The sequence below is a fragment of the Glarea lozoyensis genome, assembly GCF_000409485.1.
Source record: "Glarea lozoyensis ATCC 20868 chromosome Unknown GLAREA16, whole genome shotgun sequence".
Lineage (NCBI taxonomy): Eukaryota > Fungi > Ascomycota > Leotiomycetes > Helotiales > Helotiaceae > Glarea > Glarea lozoyensis.
In genome coordinates this window covers 1,979,972-1,999,712 of record NW_007360990.1, presented here as the reverse complement: position 1 = coordinate 1,999,712, position 19,741 = coordinate 1,979,972, and the positions used below count along the sequence as shown (strand labels likewise).

General features: G+C 46.5%; 5 protein-coding genes across 5 annotated transcripts; 3 read left to right on the top strand and 2 right to left on the bottom strand.

Moving 5' to 3' along the window:
* Nucleotides 1–2,453: 2,453 nt before the first annotated feature.
* GLAREA_07914 ((Trans)glycosidase) lies at nt 2,454–4,282 on the top strand (the record flags this gene model as incomplete). The annotated part of the gene is made up of 5 exons (XM_008082601.1): nt 2,454–2,552; nt 2,613–2,678; nt 2,737–2,742; nt 2,791–2,906; nt 2,956–4,282. 5 exons carry the CDS (start codon nt 2,454–2,456, stop codon nt 4,280–4,282), a joined length of 1,614 nt encoding a protein of 537 aa, XP_008080792.1.
* Nucleotides 4,283–5,841: 1,559 nt separating this feature from the next.
* Nucleotides 5,842–8,185, bottom strand: GLAREA_07913 (DNase I-like protein; the record flags this gene model as incomplete). Its single annotated transcript, XM_008082600.1, has 2 exons — nt 5,842–7,052; nt 7,105–8,185. 2 exons carry the CDS (start codon nt 8,183–8,185, stop codon nt 5,842–5,844), a joined length of 2,292 nt encoding a protein of 763 aa, XP_008080791.1.
* Nucleotides 8,186–10,986: 2,801 nt separating this feature from the next.
* On the top strand, nt 10,987–12,681 carry GLAREA_07912 (S-adenosyl-L-methionine-dependent methyltransferase; the record flags this gene model as incomplete). The annotated part of the gene is made up of 1 exon (XM_008082599.1): nt 10,987–12,681. One exon carries the CDS (start codon nt 10,987–10,989, stop codon nt 12,679–12,681), a length of 1,695 nt encoding a protein of 564 aa, XP_008080790.1.
* Nucleotides 12,682–12,997: 316 nt separating this feature from the next.
* GLAREA_07911 (uncharacterized protein) lies at nt 12,998–13,315 on the bottom strand (the record flags this gene model as incomplete). The annotated part of the gene is made up of 2 exons (XM_008082598.1): nt 12,998–13,014; nt 13,066–13,315. The coding sequence occupies 2 exons, from the start codon at nt 13,313–13,315 to the stop codon at nt 12,998–13,000; spliced, it is 267 nt and encodes an 88-aa protein (XP_008080789.1).
* A 580-nt stretch (nt 13,316–13,895) lies between these two features.
* Nucleotides 13,896–14,741, top strand: GLAREA_07910 (Thioesterase/thiol ester dehydrase-isomerase; the record flags this gene model as incomplete). The annotated part of the gene is made up of 3 exons (XM_008082597.1): nt 13,896–14,057; nt 14,171–14,341; nt 14,400–14,741. 3 exons carry the CDS (start codon nt 13,896–13,898, stop codon nt 14,739–14,741), a joined length of 675 nt encoding a protein of 224 aa, XP_008080788.1.
* Nucleotides 14,742–19,741: the final 5,000 nt, after the last annotated feature.

Here is a 19,741-nt window from a genome sequence, read left to right as displayed (position 1 = left end):
CATGCAGTCGCAGACTCGTGCTTCATTGCGTTTATCTGTGCTGGGAACTTCAGGATGATCGCTGCGCTGCTTTAGATACTGACTACTTCCTATGAGTATTTTTTGTTCTGGTTTAAATGAGACGGGAGGTAGCATCCGGGTTGTACGTTAAATCGATACGTTTCTGATCAAGTAGCAACGACCGTTTTCATCACTAATTCACTTCGCCGCGCTTTTCGAGTGCTACATCACGCTCAAATTCTGCTATCTCTCAAATGTCTTCGAAGTAAATTATACATACACTCGCTTTTACTCTTGTTCTTCTGAAGTGTTAAAGGCTCAGCAGGCGTCTCCTTGTATGGACGAACATACTCCGGAATATCAGCTCTGTATGCTGGACAGAAGGCAACTTATTACTTTGAAATGAGAATACTTACTACGAGTGAGCGATCCTGAAGCAGTACATGTCGGGGCTTCTAAGTGGTTGTTAAGACACGTAGCATTCGAGGAACATGATGTGGTTTATCGGAATGACATGATATCCTACTGTGTTTCTTACTGCGAGTTAATAAGACAGCGTAGTTCTAGACTCTAGTCAAATTCTGCTTGAACCAAAAGCAGATATTTGCGCTAGTTTGTAGTTCCACAAGAGGTGTATAGATGCATTGGTTGACTTTGTATGCGAAAATGTCCTAAATCATACAGCGAACCTCTATACCCCCTATGGTGAGGTTGAAAATGGTGTGGAGTTTCGTTAATACTTCTTGTCTACCGCGACATTATGGAGATGTTATGTTTTAGATGTTATGTTTTAGGTCACCTCTAGTGAATAACAAGGTTGACTGTGTTAAAGACACTTATTAGAATCAAGTAAAGCTTGAGTTATTTCTTGTATATAAGTCTAGCCTAAGTAGAATTAGAATAGCTATTTAAATTTCAAGTTTGTAAGTTAACTAATATAAACATGTTTGCCAACGTTACTATTATTTACAAGAAGTCTACGAAACTAAGTCTAGCCACAGGAGTTAATGTTATTTCTCTCTTTTATAATAACTTGCACCCTACTAAAGAAAACTTTCTATTGTAACGTTAATACGTTATACTAGTAAGCTAAACAACATCAATTCCCAGGCTAAGCTATTTCCAAGAAATTTCAATTTACCTAAGTTCAACTAACAGCTAACCGTTTCATTAGTGTTATTTACTAGTATACAATTAATTCGAAAGCCTAGGATAGCTTCTTTAGGGTAGTTTTAATAGTCGGAATCGAAGCGACCTAATAACCTTTAATCTTAAGCCTATTTCACATATTCACTATCTCACCAACCGTCTAATTTAAGATTACAAATATAAATCTATCGGTGAACTCTTTAACCCAACTTCTTCTGAAATTTACATATTATATTTCCTCTTCTGTCCTTTACAAGAGTCGAGAAATTGTAAAGTGTTAAAAATAACTTGTCTAATTAGGCTCGGTTAATCCCCCCTAAACCTTCGAATATCCGCATTAGGCAATGTTATAAGAATTATCTACATCTAATTATATCCACTAAATGCTTCGACTAAATCTAGACTCTTCGTATCGCGAGTACGAGCCGAATTTTGGAAGCTACCGCGGCCGTAGTGGTTTGCTCTTCCTTCAATATTACTGGACTTGGACTGGCATAATTCGAAATTTCGGTCTCTCAATATCATCTTCAGATTTCTGTGATGACACTTGTCAAGGACTTGTATTCGATAAGCTACGAAGTCCGAACTTCAAATGGTGTTCGTTCTCTGTGCCGCTTAAACTATAGTTGACGGGGCGGAGACGGTACTATTCTGGACCGTTTCTATCAGGCGGTCAATTGACTCGCTTCACAACTGATGTTTTTCTCTCCTCGGAATACTTCATTGGCATTGTGGAAATTACAGATTTGAGGCCACGAATTGTTTCACTCATCTCACTGATGTGATGAAATTAGTTCTTCTGCCCAAGAGCGTAATGATTCGTTCAAGTTTGAAATTGTAATAACGGTTACAATCCAAGTTTCGCCTAATCAAATCCTTCCAAAACGGATCTATGAGTCGGCCTTTGAGAGAATCTGTGTTATGAGGAGCTTGCAACCTTCATAGACTACCTGGGTAGTTTCACTTTTCACATAGAAGGCACATTGCTTATCTGTTCTATTTGAAATTCCCGTACACTAAAGTTTGTCCTTCTGGTTTCGGTCACAAACCTTTTGACTCGGTAAACGACCGAATTCGAATATATACTTCCACGGGCAGGTTCGGTTAAATTCTCAATCTTCTTAACTCGGAAGAACAGCCGATCAGGATCATTCCATTTTCGATTGTCCCAACACGGACCGGACGGTCGTTATCATTCAATTCTCAACTGTCTCAATTCAGAATAAACTCTCAGATCCGATGTATAACTTTCACGTCGCGCACGTTCTTTTCCTTGAGAATCACAAACTTCTCAACAGTCGAACATGCTGTCCATACCGAGTCTTTCCTTGCTTTCGAGCTTTCTCTTTTGCATTGAATGGGTTAGAGCTGGATTCGACCCAGCTGCTTCGAACAATGTCGCTGTATATTGGGGCAAGTGATCTGTCGAATGTCTTCGGGTTCGACGAGCTGACAGCTAGCAGGACAAAATTCCTACGGCCAAAGAGATGGACCTTTGTCTCAGCAAAGACTTTCTCATTATTGCGCAAGTAAGAGTATCCACTGTCCGTTTTGAAGCTACTTTATTAACTGCTTCTAGCCACTCAGTTGAATGTAGACGTTCACCGAAAACACCCCAATTCACGCGCTTACTGAAAACAGATCATTCCAATTGCATTTTTGACTACACTCCATAACCCATCGATCAACCTAGCAAATTCTGAAGGTGGATGTACTGCCATTCCTGGCAGCTCGTTGCTCTACTGTTCACAAGTCGAGTAAGTAACTCACCACTTTTCACCATCAACCTTCCCTCACATTCCACAGAGAAGATATTCAAACATGTCAAAAACAATATGGCAAAACTATCCTCCTCTCAATCGGTGGTGCAAACTATATAGATGGAGGATTCCCTTCTCCTGAAGCAGCAGTAGCAGCAGCAAACAACATCTGGTCTATTTTCGGTCCCAAAACCGTAGGAAGCACTGCTTCAAGACCCTTCGGCAACGCGGCCGTCGATGGGTTTGATTTCGATTTTGAAATGACTTGCCCAAATATGGTTGCTTTCGCCAATCAACTCCGCAAATCAATGGATGCCTGCACCGCCGGTGGAGAGAAGAAATTCTACCTCACCACAACTCCCCAATGTCCATATCCTGACGGGAACGTCGGACCAATGCTCGCTGGAGCTGTCTACTTCGACGCAATTTTCATTCAATTTTTCAACAACGAGTGTGGTCTCCCATCCTACGTTCCAGGTAGCACAACCCAAACGATATTCAACTTCGAAACCTGGGACAAGTGGGCAAAGACCGAGTCGTTGAATAAAAACGTGAAGATTTTCCTCGGAATCCCAGGCTCATCTACCGCTGCCGGGAGCGGTTACATGTCTGGAGGTAGCTTGGAGGCGATCATTGGTTATACCAAGACGTTTTCTAGTTTTGGAGGAGTGATGATCTGGGATATGAGTCAGGTATTTGCAAATAATGGGTTTCTGAATGGCGTAACTAAATGTTTGAGTTTACCTGCTGGACCGGGTACGACGATGGTTACGTCGGTGAAGCCAGCGAGTACGCAGATGGAGGAGATGATGCCTCCATATTCTTCACAGGCACCATCTTCTTCAGTAGTTCCCGTTCATGATACCATGAGTGTTGAACATCAAACTTCGACGGGTACCATGACAAGAACTACAACGCACGAGGAACAACCTAAGCCGACGAGTGCTATACCCACCCAGACAAATACTCAAACAAGTACGAACACATCTACTGTTTTTGAGACTATAGATAATGTCCCACATTATCTACCGCCTGATAAACCGACCGAAACCGCATCCAATGAGGAATATCATGGGACATCTAGTACCTCGACATATACTCAGACGCGGACGTATACCCAGACAAGCATGGAGACACAAACGAAAACTACGAAGAGTACTCCAGAGTATCTTGTACCTAGTTCATCAACCGAAAGCACAACGAATGTTCCACAATACCCACCGATACAAACACTTTCAACTGCTGAACAGCTTACACACCCAGCTACCAACGCCCTACAGTACACACCGCATAGCTCACCACCTCAGGGCACGAAAAGTGTTGATCCATATACGCCGATACAAATTTCGAACACTGACGAACAACATACATAGACTACTTCTCACGTCCCAGAGTACACGCCGCATAAAACCCCACAAGAAGCCACAACAGAAATCACACCGTACTCACCAGTCCAAACTCCATCAAACACCGAGCAATAAAACCACAACACTCCAAATATCCCGCAGTACGGACACCCAGCTCCAGAAACAGAACCTGACATGACAGAACCCGATTCCCACCCATTACCTACTTCACCACCAGAAATCACGCCAGTTACTCCGCAATACCCACCAGCAACTCCCTCAAAAAACACCCACACCATCCCAGACCCTCCATCCAACACCTCACCCCCCACCCCACCAAACGACTCCCCAGACTACATAAACCAATGGAATCAATGCGGCGGTCGAGACTGGCGCGGTGGAACGGTCTGTCGACCTCCGTTTACGTGTGTGGAGTACTCGGTTTGGTGGTCGATGTGTAAGTGAGGTTCGATGATTCGAACCGAGTTTCGTAGTAAAGATAGATATTTTGCGTTGGCAAGGGAGGGTTTGGGGTGGGGAGTTACATGGTTGTTATTAGAGAAAGCTATAGCTTTGGCCAGGGGGTGTGTGGTATTTAGAAAATTTTGAGAGTTAGTGGGAGGGTTTGTGGGAAATGAGATCTTGTTCTTGGAGTTTTGGTTTTTGTGTGCTGTGATTTAATATTTGCACTGTGAGCAGGAAAGTGACGATGCGATGTAGCTAGGATGAGGAAGTTTTGCAAGTTATTGAGAGTTTCAGAAGCGTTACTCCGAGGTAAGAGTTTAGCTTTCTGTCATGGTATAAATTGACAAGAGGTCTATCAGGCCTGTTTGTGGACTCCTTTGAACTACCAGTGGAGTATTTGCTGTCTTTTTTCTCCAATACGACGGTTCGAGTATCAAATTTTCTGTTTGTCTTTTGAACGTCAAAGATGTAGTGTAAAGTTGGACGAACGATCAAGATTCTATTTGGAAAGATCATATCATGAGTCAAACAGTCTTTCGAACCACCCATCTACCATCGCTATAATATATACCTAACCACACGCAAAACTCACTTCACAAAAGACCAATATAATCAAGAATCAAAGAATATAGCGAGGGAACAGTCAGTCAGGTCCATTATATCTCTGCATAAAAGTCCAACGACACAGACACACGCAAGTATGCACGCAAACCAATTCCATCCACCAGCCAACCAACGACGTTTCAAAAAAAGCACCACGACAAAAGAGGGAAAAACGAAAACGGAAAACGCCTCCTATCAAAACACCCCAACGACTCAGAGGAAAGACAACCTCAACATGCAAAACCCCCACGTTGTCCATCGTCCCTCTTGCCGCTTTGACCAAACATCAGACAAAACCCATCTCCCATTTTCCGCATATAGTTTTGTTTCCTAGGAAGAGAAACTTTACATGCAGATTTCATTCACCCTTTGGTCCTTGCCTTGCCCAGGACGAACCAAACACCAGCCATTCTCCAATTGATACACGAGTAGAGAGAGAAGTTTTCACATTGCATCCAGGCCAACCTATATCAAATGCCATGGACAGTAGAATTTGCTTCAAGGTTTAGAACGATTATTTAATCCCTTCTCCGACTAGAAGGCCCGAAATCCGGCTCCGCATGCACTTTCTTTTCCTTCCTCGCCTTGACTGAGAATTCAGATGCTATCAACAAATGATCACTGGGGAAATGGTGGTTTGGGAATCCAGGTACTGTCTTCATGTATTCGGGGTCGACACCGCCAAGAAGTGACGTTAGCTCCAGGGTGTTGGTAGAGTACCATATATGATCGATAACATCCCGAAAGTTAGGTACATAATTGGTGAATTGCAAACGGTCAGGTGTCTTTTCGAGCGCGGTGTACGCTGAGCGTAGCGAAAACGGATGGTCGATACCATTCTTGGTGAAGTTTCCGTACTGGTACTGGCTAAGCTCGCGATGGTTTGGCTTCACACTTCCCTTGGAAAGCAGATCATACACACTTGAGCCGGTTGTAGAGTTCAAATCGCCATTGACGATCAATGGAATTTGCGTATTGCTCGAATACTCCATTGATGGCGTGAAGTTTGCAAAGTTTGTTTCTGGAATTCCATTCTCGTCCATCAACCCGGCTTTCTTCTCTCTGTCTGTACATGCGGATCGTTTCGTCCATTTCTCTGCCAAAACCTCCACCTTTTCCATTACGATGGCCGTTTGAATTAACTTGACATCGGCGTATTTGGGGTCCCAGTGGAGATGAGTATTGACAATGATTATTCTCGAGCCGGTAATACGGTTTTCGAGGAAAGCGATAATGGCGATGTTGTCTCTTGGCATGACACGGTTGAAAATGTCTTGCTGGTTTTTCATATCTGGTCGATTGATGGCAACATTTGCCATGTCGATGAGCTGCTTATCTAGCAGAATATATTTACTGCCCTTATAAAATATTGCACAACCATCAACGCGCTTGGCTTCTTTTTCCAACATAGTTTTCGACCTAGGTCTCGGCCAATATATGCCCTTGTAATCGTGGTAGGCGAGTTTAGGGCTCAAGAATTCGTAGTGCGTATCTGTATCGACTTCTTGGAGGGAAATGACGTCCGCATCGATGGTCAGAATTTCCTTCAAGACATTTTCCCGGCGCGTTTCCCATTCTAAATCTGAATCTGGTGTATATCCATAAAGTGCTTGGGTGCAGGCTCGATCGCAGAGAATGTTGAATGAGGCGACCTTTATCGTCTCGTTGCTGGCTGAAGGGAGGCCATCTTGAAGCGTTATCCACTTTCTTTCCTGGGGTGGTGCTGGAGCTGTTTAGGTTAGCAGAGGATAGTTTGAGGTGTGGAAGATTCCAAAGCCTACCAGGAGCGCTCTCCTTCAGCTCTTTGATGAGAGCCTTTGTACCTCTCTCGCTGATCGCACTCTTGATATCTGGGTCCAGATGTGGGTTGCCTTCAATTCCTAACTGCTCCAATTGATGTAATGCTCCCAAAGCGTAAGGGACAGTTTCAATCCGGTTGTTGAATACGAGGAGCTTTTTAAGGTACACGCACATGCCGAGCTCCTTTGGCAACTCCGTCAGCAGATTAAATGAAGCGTCCAGATGAGTGAGATATCTTAATTGGCCAATCGCTTCTGGCAAACGAGTGATCCTATTTGACGCAATATAGAGTTCACTTAGGAACACATAGTCAAATAACGGTGTGGCCAACACTTTGAGACCTTGGCCACTGATGTCCATACTGTGCCAATCCTGGCGCTTTACCATTTCTTGTCGGTAAGGACGACTCCGGTCCTCACTATTCTCGTCTGTCGAACCTGTGTCGGCACTCGTAGTTAAACCTCGGTTTTCCCCAGCTCTGGCTCTCGCAAAATGATTTGGTGCCCCGTGTTCCACCATAGACTGGTTCGCAGTTTCGGATTCTTTGTGCAGTCTCATCTGCTCTGCCCAATATTCTGTTATCGCCTGTGCTTGGCCCCCGCGAGTTGTCGATGTATGTCCATTTTGCAAATTGCTTGGTGTAAAACTTGGGGTCGCATTTGACAAGACGCCCGACGAATAGTGTGCGTGGTGCCCCAGCACTGAGCCGTTTGTTGGGTGTGACGAATGATCGTGCTGCGTGTTCGCATGATGCTGCTGGTGCTGCTGTTGGTGTGCATGGGGGTAATTAAACATCATATTCTGTTGTGGTTGTCTTCCGGGCACACGGACAGGTTGTCCTGAATGTCCTGGGCCGTACATTGCGTAAGAATTCGGAGCTGGTGAGTGTGAGTCAGGAGATCGAGAAGGTGATGGAGTTTCAGTAGAGAAGGCGGATCGGAGGTTGTTGGGGGGAGTGCTGTTGCGTATTATCTGCTGGCGCGCGTGATGGTTCGCCGTGTATTGTTGAGGGTAAAAATGGTTCCCAGCGCTCTGCTGTAGATATCTGTACCCATCGGCCATCTAATTCCTCCACGGTTATATTTGGTATGGGGGTGCGCGCGTACAATATAGTGTAGGCCGCGCGAGGAGAGTAAGAATTCGGTTTGCTGGGGTGGAGGTCGGTGGAGGTGCACTGGAGAGCGGGGATCGGAACTTTCTTCGTTGGCACATAGGTCTGCTGTATGTGAATCTTGAGCATCTATCGCGATAGAATCTTGGTGCTTGCCAGCACGGAAAACCTGTGCACTCCAAGTGCTGTCGGACTTGGAGGCGTGTATGGGGGGTAGCTGGCAAGTAGCTACAATTGGTCGTGGGATTGGTCTTGGGGCAGCGTGAGAGACGAGATTCGAGGCAGTGATTAATGCTTGGGGAGGTATGAAGGTCGAGGTCTAGCAGCGGAGTCTGTTGAGGGTCTAGAGAAGGTGTGAGCTCGAAGCGCAAGATCCAAGCTGGGTGAACTGTTTTTGCTATTCGAGTGGGAGCAGCACATGTAATACATACCGGATTCCGTAACGAGGTACTGCGCAAATAGACTATCAATGGCAATATCGGTCGAGCAGGAGGTTGTCGAGATGCTGCTAATGGGTTACCGTGTGCTTTGGTGTTGTAGATGCTGTTCCCGTCAATAGAGATGGTTTAGCGCGATCCTGGTCCAGCCACGTGATTTAAACGCTGCGGTAAGCGACCGTCTTCGAAGCTGCTCGATCCGTCGGCTCGAACCGTCGACTTGACGTTTGCAACACACCGCACGCGACCAGACGATGGTCGTTCTAACTGTTAGACTCGTTTCTAAGTATGGGGAAAAGCCATCCATTTGACGGTCTGTTTTCACTATATACCTCCTGTATTATCAGTTTTATCGATAATTCAAAATTCATTCCCTTGGTTGTTTCTGAGCTCATCTGTGAGCCCCATGGCTTTACAAGACACGCGCCTGTACTTTTCGTTGTTTCAATTGCCGCGAGACTTCCTAGCATCCACGAAGCGAACTCTTTGTTTCATCCAACTCCTAATGTTGGGCTGCAACAAGTGGCCCAAATACTTTCAGGTTCCGGATAATTTCAGGAGATCAACAACAACTACTCACATTTCTAGCTAGCTAGGTAGGTCTGGCGTATTACAAGACACAATCCCGACTTCGGCGAGCGACAGAGAATCAAACTTTATCGGTCGTTTCAGTTTCCGCGCTGCTGAATATCTTCAATTAATTTGGATAGAGGAGCTACCCGTCGTTGTTGTGGTACTCGAGGCATGATGCACAATTGTCGGTCTCGTTCCAAATACAGGTGCAATTCGATAACTCCTGCATTCACTCATGAAACATCGAAAAATTTACGTTGGATTACTATGATCAGTCCATTGATGTGGTTAACTTTTTGAAGTCCCGGGCTATTGATTCGACTATCCACAAGCATTTTTACGATATCAATGAGCCGTTATCAAAATTCAATCGGTTTCGAGCGAAGGCACTGGCCTTCGACGGCTAGATAGTTTGGGCAAAAAGTGCTCAAATTTTAGCAGTCGCTCATGGTAGTGCTTCCGTAGAGGAGTTTCCGTAGAGGAAGGGAAGTGATGTCTGAATTTGTCTCTCGAGAATGTCCGTTCTGTTACAACCTTTCCCGTTGCTCAGTTCCTATCACTTCTTAGGTTCGTTTTCCTTCTGGTCTTTTCTCATCGAACCTGTTTACAATATTGCACTCTCTTTAGACTGTATGCTAAAAGCGTGTTCTCACTTGTAGCTATCATCATATCTTCTACCAAGTTTGAACGTATAGAAGTGTTTTTGCTCTCACTACGTACCAGAACGACTGCTTGTAAATTCAAGGCAGGGACGGACACAGCATGATGTACATTCCTTTGCAAGAAGATCGTCTTACTATACTGAAGCTTGCTTCCAATCAGCGCACAAGGCTGCCCAATATCATTTTCTCATTACTACACTAAACCGAGATCACTATCGCTTTTGCGATAGCTGACCGAATGTGGGGGACCAACCTAGCATCAACTAAACAGTAGATAGGCATGACACAAAACGCGGGTTTGTAACCATCGCCGCGTCTTTGCCTGGAATAAAGTATTCTGTTAAGCATTTCGAAAAAGGCAACCAAGCAAAAAGCAACTGAGCCCTGTATCTCTTCCGAACCCTGCATTAGCATGGCCCATCCCACGAAGCTGAAATGTATCTGAGACTCCAACTTGCGAACCGATGAGGATATTTGCACTGATGAGGGGAGCGTATTAGAATTCACGATTCTTCCCGGACCTTCCAAATGAGGATGGTTTCCGCAGTTGCGTCGATAAGAATACCGCCTCCTCATGCTAAGCACTACTTATACTCCAGGTTCTCGCTCATCGTTGACGAAGGAAGCTGACCTGGCCACAATCTTCGTATTTTTGACGTCCCAATCCGGAGAACGACCATTAAGCCTCCGCCTCCAGCTTCAGCCCAATTCACGTGTCAATTCCCACCGCCAAGCGCATCGTCGAGGATCGTGGTCGTGCGGGACCGAGTTTCGAGTTTGACAGAAACGGTCGGAGGGAGTGGGAGATCGGCCAGATTCCAGTGCCCAGGTGCTTCTCAAGGTCACATTCACCGATGAGGACTGCCAAAAACACCGTCTTGCCTCCTCCATTGGGTCGTGATGCGGAGGGGTGTTCTCCAGACTTTTGAGATTCGCAGATTAGCCTGGCATCGTTACCAGACAAGCTCCAAGCACGCTGCACCGCCGACCAGTTAGCGACCGTACCGGCTGGATCCGCTGCAACAACCCCCTCCAAGGTCTAGAGCAACCCCTAGAAGTGCCAGTGCCCCAGCGACAATTATGGCAGAGGCCGCCTTCTTTGCCAGTTACGTCTGTGTAAATTCCAACAACTCAAAAAACCCCTCTTCTTCCACCCACAACCAGAGAACAGTAAATGGACCTTCCAAGACACCGTCTGTGAAGCACAAAGTGTTGGTCAAGAAGTCACACCGGACCTCGAAGTCGATTTCTTCAAAACACGCCATCTACACCGACCTCCAGTCCTCGGCATCGAGTCTCAGTTCCAACATCACCACCTCGCTCACCACCACCACCAGCTCCCAATCCACCGAGAAAGAGCTACACGATCGCATGTTTCTCCCATCATCCACCACGCCCCTACCCGATTACAAGCACGCTGCCAACCAATCCTCGAAAACCCGCGCTCAAGCACAAGCTCGTGCCCAGGCCAACCGCACCTCGTCCTCCACCGGCAGCTCGCGAAGCAAACATGCCAACTCGATAGCAGAATCGCATGCTGCGGCGGCAGCCAGGGGCGATGCGGCCGGCCGGTCGAGCAGCATCTCCAGCAATACGGCATCAAGTGGGCTGACGCAAGTCACCTCGAGCGAAGCCCCTCCCCCAGATGTGCAACTCACAAACCCATTTGCCCGAAAAAATGGCAGACGGTACCTACGAGACACGACATTACCATATCCGCTTCCCTGCGACCTGACCGAGATACATAGACAGACGCTGAGGACGATGTTGTTATGTCAAGTGTTCAATGGGCCGATCTGCTCGCCTGCATTCGACAGCAAGCCACCGAAACGCGTCTTGGAGGTTGGTTGTGGAACGGGATTTTGGAGCGTCATGTGTCACAGGCATTTTTCCCAGCGGGGGTTCTCATCGATAGCGTTTACGGGCATTGATATTGCACCGCTGGCACCGAGAATGGAATCGGATGACGATATGAATTGGCGGTTTATACAGCACGATCTACGTCGGACACCATTGCCACTACGCGATGATGAATTCAACTTGATCATGATCAAGGACATGAGTTTGATTATGCCTACAGGGGCAATGCTACAGGCGCTGATGGACGAATATTTACGGGTCTTGAAGCCAGGCGGAACATTGGAAATATGGGACGGTGATCATGCATTACGAATGTTACTACCACATACTCCGCCATCAACGAAGGAATCACCAGACGACAGCGAGGACGAAGAACAACTCCATACGAATGCGATGGGGACATATACGTTGACACCACAAACACCTTTGGCCACAGCCCAAAACCAATACCTAGCGGATTATAATACATGGATGACGAAGTCTCTAGAACTGAGAAAATTAACACCCATGCCCTGCACCACCATGCGAGCCATGCTCCTCCAAGAATCAGAAGATCTCGTCGAGATAGATCAGAGGCGACTCGCGATTCCTTTAGGCGAAGTACGATGGGAGAGGGAAGGAGTCGGTGGTACCGTCACCCAAGGAGCCAACGCAAAGGGCAAATCCAAAGAATCGGATCGAAAAATCCTGACGGCGGGTCAAGCAGCTTTACGGAGGACAGCGCTCCTAACAGTAGTCCAGATGATCGAAAGTCTCGAGCCCATGCTGAAAGAGGCGAGCGGAAAGGGCCAGGACGAGTGGGATCGCTGGCAGGGGAACATGATGAATGATCTGCTCAAGAACAACGGCACGTCTTGGGGTGAGTGTCTCGAGGTTGGAGCGTGGTGGGCACGGAAGAAAAAACCGTCCGCTTGAGGTTGTACGTGACGATGCATGACCCTTTTGGTTGGACCATTGTCTGCTGTCTATTTACCCGTATATCCCGTTTCGTCTGTGGCGAGCTGGGTTGGTGGGGTTGCATTTAGGATCACTATGCAGCGAGCTGCAGCGGGTGTATCCATAGAACTATATACGTCGGATTCGGGATCTATATCTCGTCGTATCTCGTATTCCTCAGGCTTTGTCGTATCGTTTGCGTAGAACTCGGTATCTTTTTAGATAGTACCTAGATATACCCTGGTTAGTTGGAAATCAGGGCTACAGAAATAGATATCCATATATCTTAATGTCCTTACAGAGCCTCAATTTCTAGTCTCGAATTAGCACTCCAATTCCCCGCATAAGATTTGTCTTCCATACCTTTCTTCACAAACTCCGCCCTCTCGATCCCCTTTCGTATCTCCTCTTCATCCGATATCTTCGCATTGCTCATGAACGCCTTGTGTAATCGCGGGCGAAAGTAATCGAAACCCAATGGGTATTCGCGACCCAGGTACAGAAGTTCTGCGATATAACATGTCAATACGGGCGCGAGTATTAAGAAGGAGGACAATGTGCCTTTGTAGATGGTGATTACCTGGCTTCGAAGGGCGGTGCTTGGGGTGGCCATTGTAATTGCGGCGGGTGAAGGAATCGAGCTTTTGAGATCAAGATCAGTGGTTGCAGGTTCGAAGGTATAGGCCGGGGTTGGATTGGAGCTGGGAGAGCTGGGAAAGCTGTTGTTGTGTTGTGAAGCTTGTGGTGATGCGAGCAAGATGCGATGTCACCGACAATACGACGTGCCCCACATCCGAGGTTTGTTTAAGGTGAACATGGGATGAATTAGTGGTTTATGGATTCTGTCGCTGCAGATTGTCGAAAAGAATGATTTTCTATCAAATCATCCTCTAGGTACGAGTTTCTTTCTACACTTTTAGTCTGAAAATAGGAATTGGTAAATACATAAGTACCTTCAGCTCAACCAAGCTGCCAATGACGCCTTTCGCGGGGCTCAAAAACGCGGGGGTTATTCGGTTTCCTGGGGAAGCTTCAAGCTCACAGCTCCCATCTTGAACCTCCCCTCCTCCCCGTCTTCCAATTCTTACAATCCACCCAACAATGAAACCACGACTCCCCTCTCTCCTCCGAAAATTCCACACCACACCCCCGAACCTCTCAACCCCACCACCCCATCCCCTCCCCACCTCCAAATGGCTCTCAACCACCAAATCGCGCCTCGGAAAATGCATCTCCTTCGGCCTCACGCCCCCTCAAACCGCCTCTCTCGCCCCCATCCTACGCATCCTAGCCACAGAATGGCGGTCCCTAGTCGCTGGCCGCGAAGGGTTTCTCGTGGACCCGAAACGCGCCGGGTTGGTGCGCCAGAAGGTCGTGTGGGGGGAGATGGATAGTATGGTTTGTGAATCTCGCATTTTGACTTTGAGTCGAGAGTTTTGGGGGGAAAGGCAAAGGCTGATGGGGATAGGGTCATGTGAATAACGTGATGTACGTGCGATATGCGGAGAGTGCGCGGGTGGGCTGGGTGCGGAATTTCGGTGTGCACTTTGATAAAGGGAGTGCGGGGCGCTGGGAGGAGTTGTGTAGTTCGAGGGGGACGGGGATGATTTTGAAGAGTATTAGGGTGGATTATAAGTTTGTGCGTCACATCTCTACTCTTTCATTTTGTGGTTTTGGATTTGGCTGATATGTGGCAGCCCATGACATACCCCGATCAAATCTCCGTGTTCCATAAACTGCGCGAGATGCCCTCGGACGACTCGTCTAGTTTCCTGCTTGATGTCATGATTATGTCCGAGTCGAAACAGAGACCGGCTGCGAGGTGTGAGGAGGATATCGTGGTTTATGATTATAAGCTTGGGAAGAAGGTGGCGGTTAGGCCGTTTATGATGGAGGGCTTTAGACGGACGTGGGAGGAGCAGGAGAGGGAGAAGAAGAGGGTTGTCAAGAGGATTCAGGAGATTGAGGAGGCGGTGAGGAAGTTGGAGAAGGAGAGTTGGGATCGCGAGGGGGCGGTGGAGGATATGGGGGGAGTGTAGATGGGGTTATGAATTGGGAGTTGGGCGTTAATAAAGCGGTTAGGTGGGTATGTTGTTACAGGTATGTCAATTTGTGTATGCACTTGTCATGATAGATTAAATAATCTCACTTGCAGCAAGACTTACAAGGCAGAAGTTTCAATGACTCTTGCTGCTCACAGCCAACCACTCTGTACACTCCCTGAATATCGCTTAGCATTTGAGGAAACCAATCATTTGACTGCCATCTTTGGATTTCTGGTATTGAGATCGACGAATGCAAAAGGTAATAACAGCACGACCAGTAAATCACCTATCAGTCAATGACAATATCAACATGGAAATAACACCTCGCTATGGCAAGCAGAGGTTGTCCCAGGTACAGAAAAGCTCCCCCAGGCGGACGAAGAGACAGCGAGAAATGACTGCAAGCAGTCCGTCCTAGTCATTTTCCACCAGTCGCTGGCAGCGTTAGTATTTCTGCGAGGAAGGGGTTTAGATCTTTTAGTAATTTCGTGTACTGAAAGTGCGAAGGTTCGCTATTAGCTGATTTAGAACTCGGTGCGATGCTGTCAGCCGATTCTGGGACCTCTGATCTTGAGCTTCTGGACTGCAAGTTCCAAAATTCCGAAGAACGATCCTACGACTCACTCGTTGAAGCAGGGTAGTGGAAATTATGTCTCCGGATAGCTCCTCCATATGTAAAGACTCTATAAAAGGGAGCCCGCGCCGCGGATTTAATTGCAATCTGGGGGTTTCGAGTGTTATACTTTACACCTCCTTAATTTGTATAGGCCCAGCAATAAGGGTTGACATATGAATATATGCTAAATGATAATAATGGCAGCCGATACTAGTACATTTCGGTTCTGTAGCAAAGTAGCGAATTGGGAAGCTCGTGATGTCCGTGAGAGAATTCGAGAAAGCAATTCGCAAGATATTACAGAACAAACAGCATTCTCATGGTCGATGATCTATGGTCTAGTGCTGCAATTCAGGTATCTCAGCCATCCATGGTAGAACCGTGGCAAGTTCAACCCTTAACACTCACTACATGTCAATTCACTCAGTCAATAGGTTTGAGCTGCCAGCGATGCTGAATGTTTACTTAGGGAATCTCTCGCTCTTTGTTTTATTTCAGTCTGAACTCTGGTTATTTTACTTACATATCACATGTGAATGTAAGATTACTATATAATAGCACACTTGGTAGCAGCTTTTATTTGAGATTGGGCGAAACGAGAAAGCGTACCGGTATTTCAAACTTTCCTATTCGCTATTTACGATCTCATGACAAAAGTACTGTAAGTTCTTGCATCTTACTCAACACTCGAAGCATTAGTGTTTACATTTTACTATATAAGGAATCACATTTAACTCCTTACATATTAATATTTCCACAATAACTACTGAAACACTATACTTGAAACTAATAACCTCCTTTTTTTTAATATATAAACTCACTAAACGCCGTCTATCATTAAGTAAATGACTCTCTTAAGACCAACCTACCTAGTCTTTTAATCATTGTCCTCGTAAAACAAAACTCAGATGTAACACTCCCAGATTCCCAAGTGCTCTCCTGACTATGGATAAATACACTCACCAATCTACCCCTAAAACGTACAAATTCAGATACCCACGTACTTAACCCCAAAGCCCATCTGTTAACACCCCCTTCATTGCTCCAAACCCTAGTCAATATACGAAAGTTAAATCACTCGAAACTCTTGGTCTACAAGAAGGAAAGATGAGAATTGTATATTTGAGGTGGTAAGCTTGGAAAGTTGGAAAGTTGTTCGTGGTCACTGGTCATGGTATATGGATGGAATCGTCAGCCATTGACCGCAATAACTGTATTTCATTCTCGCACTCGTCAAGTAGACCTATATAGCCACTCCACTCTCGGAGTCAAAACATCATCTTTGTTAACCCGAATATTACACATTGAACAGGACCACAACTCGCGAGCTTAAGGTGCTGTCTTTTCATACTACGTGGATTCTCATTAGCGACCACTACACCTACATTGCTTAATATCCACAGATTCTCAATCGTCTAGAACTTATAGGAAAGACCTCGTGCAAACGTTTTCTCAGCTTAGAGATGGTATCTTGGTCCAGCTAATAGTAGATGTCAGTAGATCTCGGATACTTAATAGATTCGATAGCGACGACAAGCTCTCTCTTCACTCGCTACGGAGTTTTCTGTAGTAGTACGAGTGGGAAACGACATCATACTCCTACAGCGAGATCGAACGTCCAACTGATTTCCCAGATTGGGTGTATCGCTTCACAAGCATCAGATACAAAAGACACCTCGCCACCTTGCGGCACATAACTCGTTTTCGACTTTCCAACATCGCAGGTCGGCATTAGCATGGGCGCCGAGGTTCCTGGAGTGCCAGAATAAGTGCGTGGGTGCTAAGATCGCTTCGGTTCGGATGTATGTAAGAGTCCAGGAGAATATCCTACTTGTAAAGGGTGGGTGAAGATAGTATTTATTAAAGTAATACAATACTTTGTTAAGTGTTTTCAATGGTAATTTTAGTGCTTGAAATGGATTGAATGGCCTGCCTAGGCCTAGGTTCAAGGATTGTGAATATCAAACGTTAGTCCCGGTCTCAGAGTCTGTATTAGCTGTTACCTTACTCTTTGATTACAAGAATGCAAATAGACCGATTTATACTTACCTATCCCCACAGATGGAAACCACCCGTGGCAAGACCACTGGTGACCCACGTGACACCTGACCCTTAAAACCCAACTAAAAATCGAACCCCATCTTCAGCAACCAAACAAAACCGAGCCGAAGCTTTTGAAAAGAAGATCCAATCCATGTCATGTAAATCCCCTTCCCCAATTCGCAGGCCATGCATATGCGATGACCGAATCAGACGATCGAAGTCGTCGATGCGTTGTCCACTGTGGGAGAAAACTTGTCGTCGCAGAAACCCAATCAGGATATGTGATTTGTTTGTGGGACGCGATGCGGTGGGATGATTCAGCCGCGCCATACGCCAGTACCGCTGGTGGATGGATTCCTAGGTATCCTTTGTGGTGTTTGGAGCGGATCGAGTGTTTGATGGAGGGCAAACCTGTTGAGCTTGGCATTGAGGGGGTCTTGTGAGCGGAGAAGACGATGGGATATCCTTGAGGATCTTGCAAACTCAGGTTTGATATGTTACTCTTGTAGATGGACTGATGTCGTGATGGCTTCAAGTGTATCGAACCGCTTCACGGGCAACTCTCACACGGTAGTCTTTGATTCTCCAACCCTCATCGAATGATCTTGCTGCCCACCCACACCAAAAGAAGCCGTTGTCGGGAGTCAATCAATGAAGGCTGAACAAGTGCCGATGCAGAACGGATGATGGTTGGTGATTTTGTCTTGGACCGGGATTTCTCCGCACACTTGTAATCATGTTCTCCTCCGTTGGTGCAGATAAGTTTGCAGTACGGAGCTACCTATGCTGCAAGACAGACACGCAGAGTCGCAATATCTGCAGCTGGGGAACCATCGTCACAACGCTTATCTGTGAAAAGTTATATCATGATCGACGATGGGGAGCTTAGCGACGGGGGATTAAGATGAGGTCGCATGACAGGGCTTTGACCGCGCTTGTTGCGAGGAGGGAATCATGGGGAGAAATATGGAGAGGAAGATTTTGTCAGGTCATGAAGAGAGAAGGTAATTTCGATGTTGTTATCACATCCACATGTCACCGCCTGTTCCCGCGGCCGCTGTCAATGTAGGGAGTAGGCCACGTGACAGAACAGGTACCGTGCCGAGGCGATCGGCAGTGACCGCACCGCACACCGGTAGTGCTAGATTGATGTGCTTGTGCTTGTTCTTGTCCGCTGGTACAGTACGGAGTACGTTGTGCGATGTGAGCGATGATAGCCGACGATGCCGTCAAGACTCGTGATGTGCCTCTTTAGATAGATTGATTATGTGAAGTTGCTTATGTGAGAAAAGACTGCGGACAACTGTGCCTTTGCCCCTGCGTCAAGGAGGATCTGGTTGATGTTGTACGAGAACGTCTGAGTACGAGTACGCATGGTTCTCACAAGGCTATGCCATGTTGGAAGTAAGAACGCTTGAAAGTAATGCAACCGGGTTGACTTCAAGGGACTTCCAGGTGGCTAGAAGATGCATTGCGAGAACCATAATCTTCCAGAAGAAATGACCCCAAACCACCTCGTATTGACTCAATAAGGATTTGCTAAATGAAATGAAAATAGTCCAGCAAAATGAAGCAATGAAGCAAATCCTGACTGGTGCGCGGGGCAATGACTAACAAGTCTGGCAGAGACTTTACAAAATTTGTATGGACAAAGCGAGAAGGTCTAGGAGAAGATCTAGTCGATGCCAAGAAGGGGAGAGTCAGGGTGTTTAGAACCTGACTGAGGAAATTCATAGATCAAAGTTACCAGGTAATACACACTGAATTATCACGAAGAAAATTGTATCTTGATTTTTAAAACTACTGCAAAATTAAATCAACATCAAATAACGGTAACTGATGGGATTCGAAGGGATCAAATGTAAGTGCATCATCTCATCACGAAAGTGGGTGTCTGCAGTGGGTGTCTGCAGTGGTGTGGAGTCAGAATCTGGTAGAGTCGCCGTAGTGTCGCCAATCCCTCGAAGCATTTCCCCATTGGCGCAAAACACACCACTGTAACACCCAGCCAGCTCCTTCTCCGTGCACAGAGCATTTCATACCAACTTTGTACCAGGAGAGGAAAAGAGAGGTGCACAGTACCTCGTGCGAACATCAACATCTTCACCACAACACCACCGCCTCTCCGCCCACCCACACCACTTATCCTCTTCGTCACGCGCGGCCTCGACCTTCGAATGAGGCCCGTACGACTTCAAATATATCTTCATCCAGGTCGACGTCGCCATACATAGCTATTGGCGTGTACACCACCCACGCCGCCCATCGTCAAGGCTGCGGTGCCCCAGCTCCAGCTCTTCGCTGACTCGGAAGTCGCTCTGGGTCAGCAAGACGT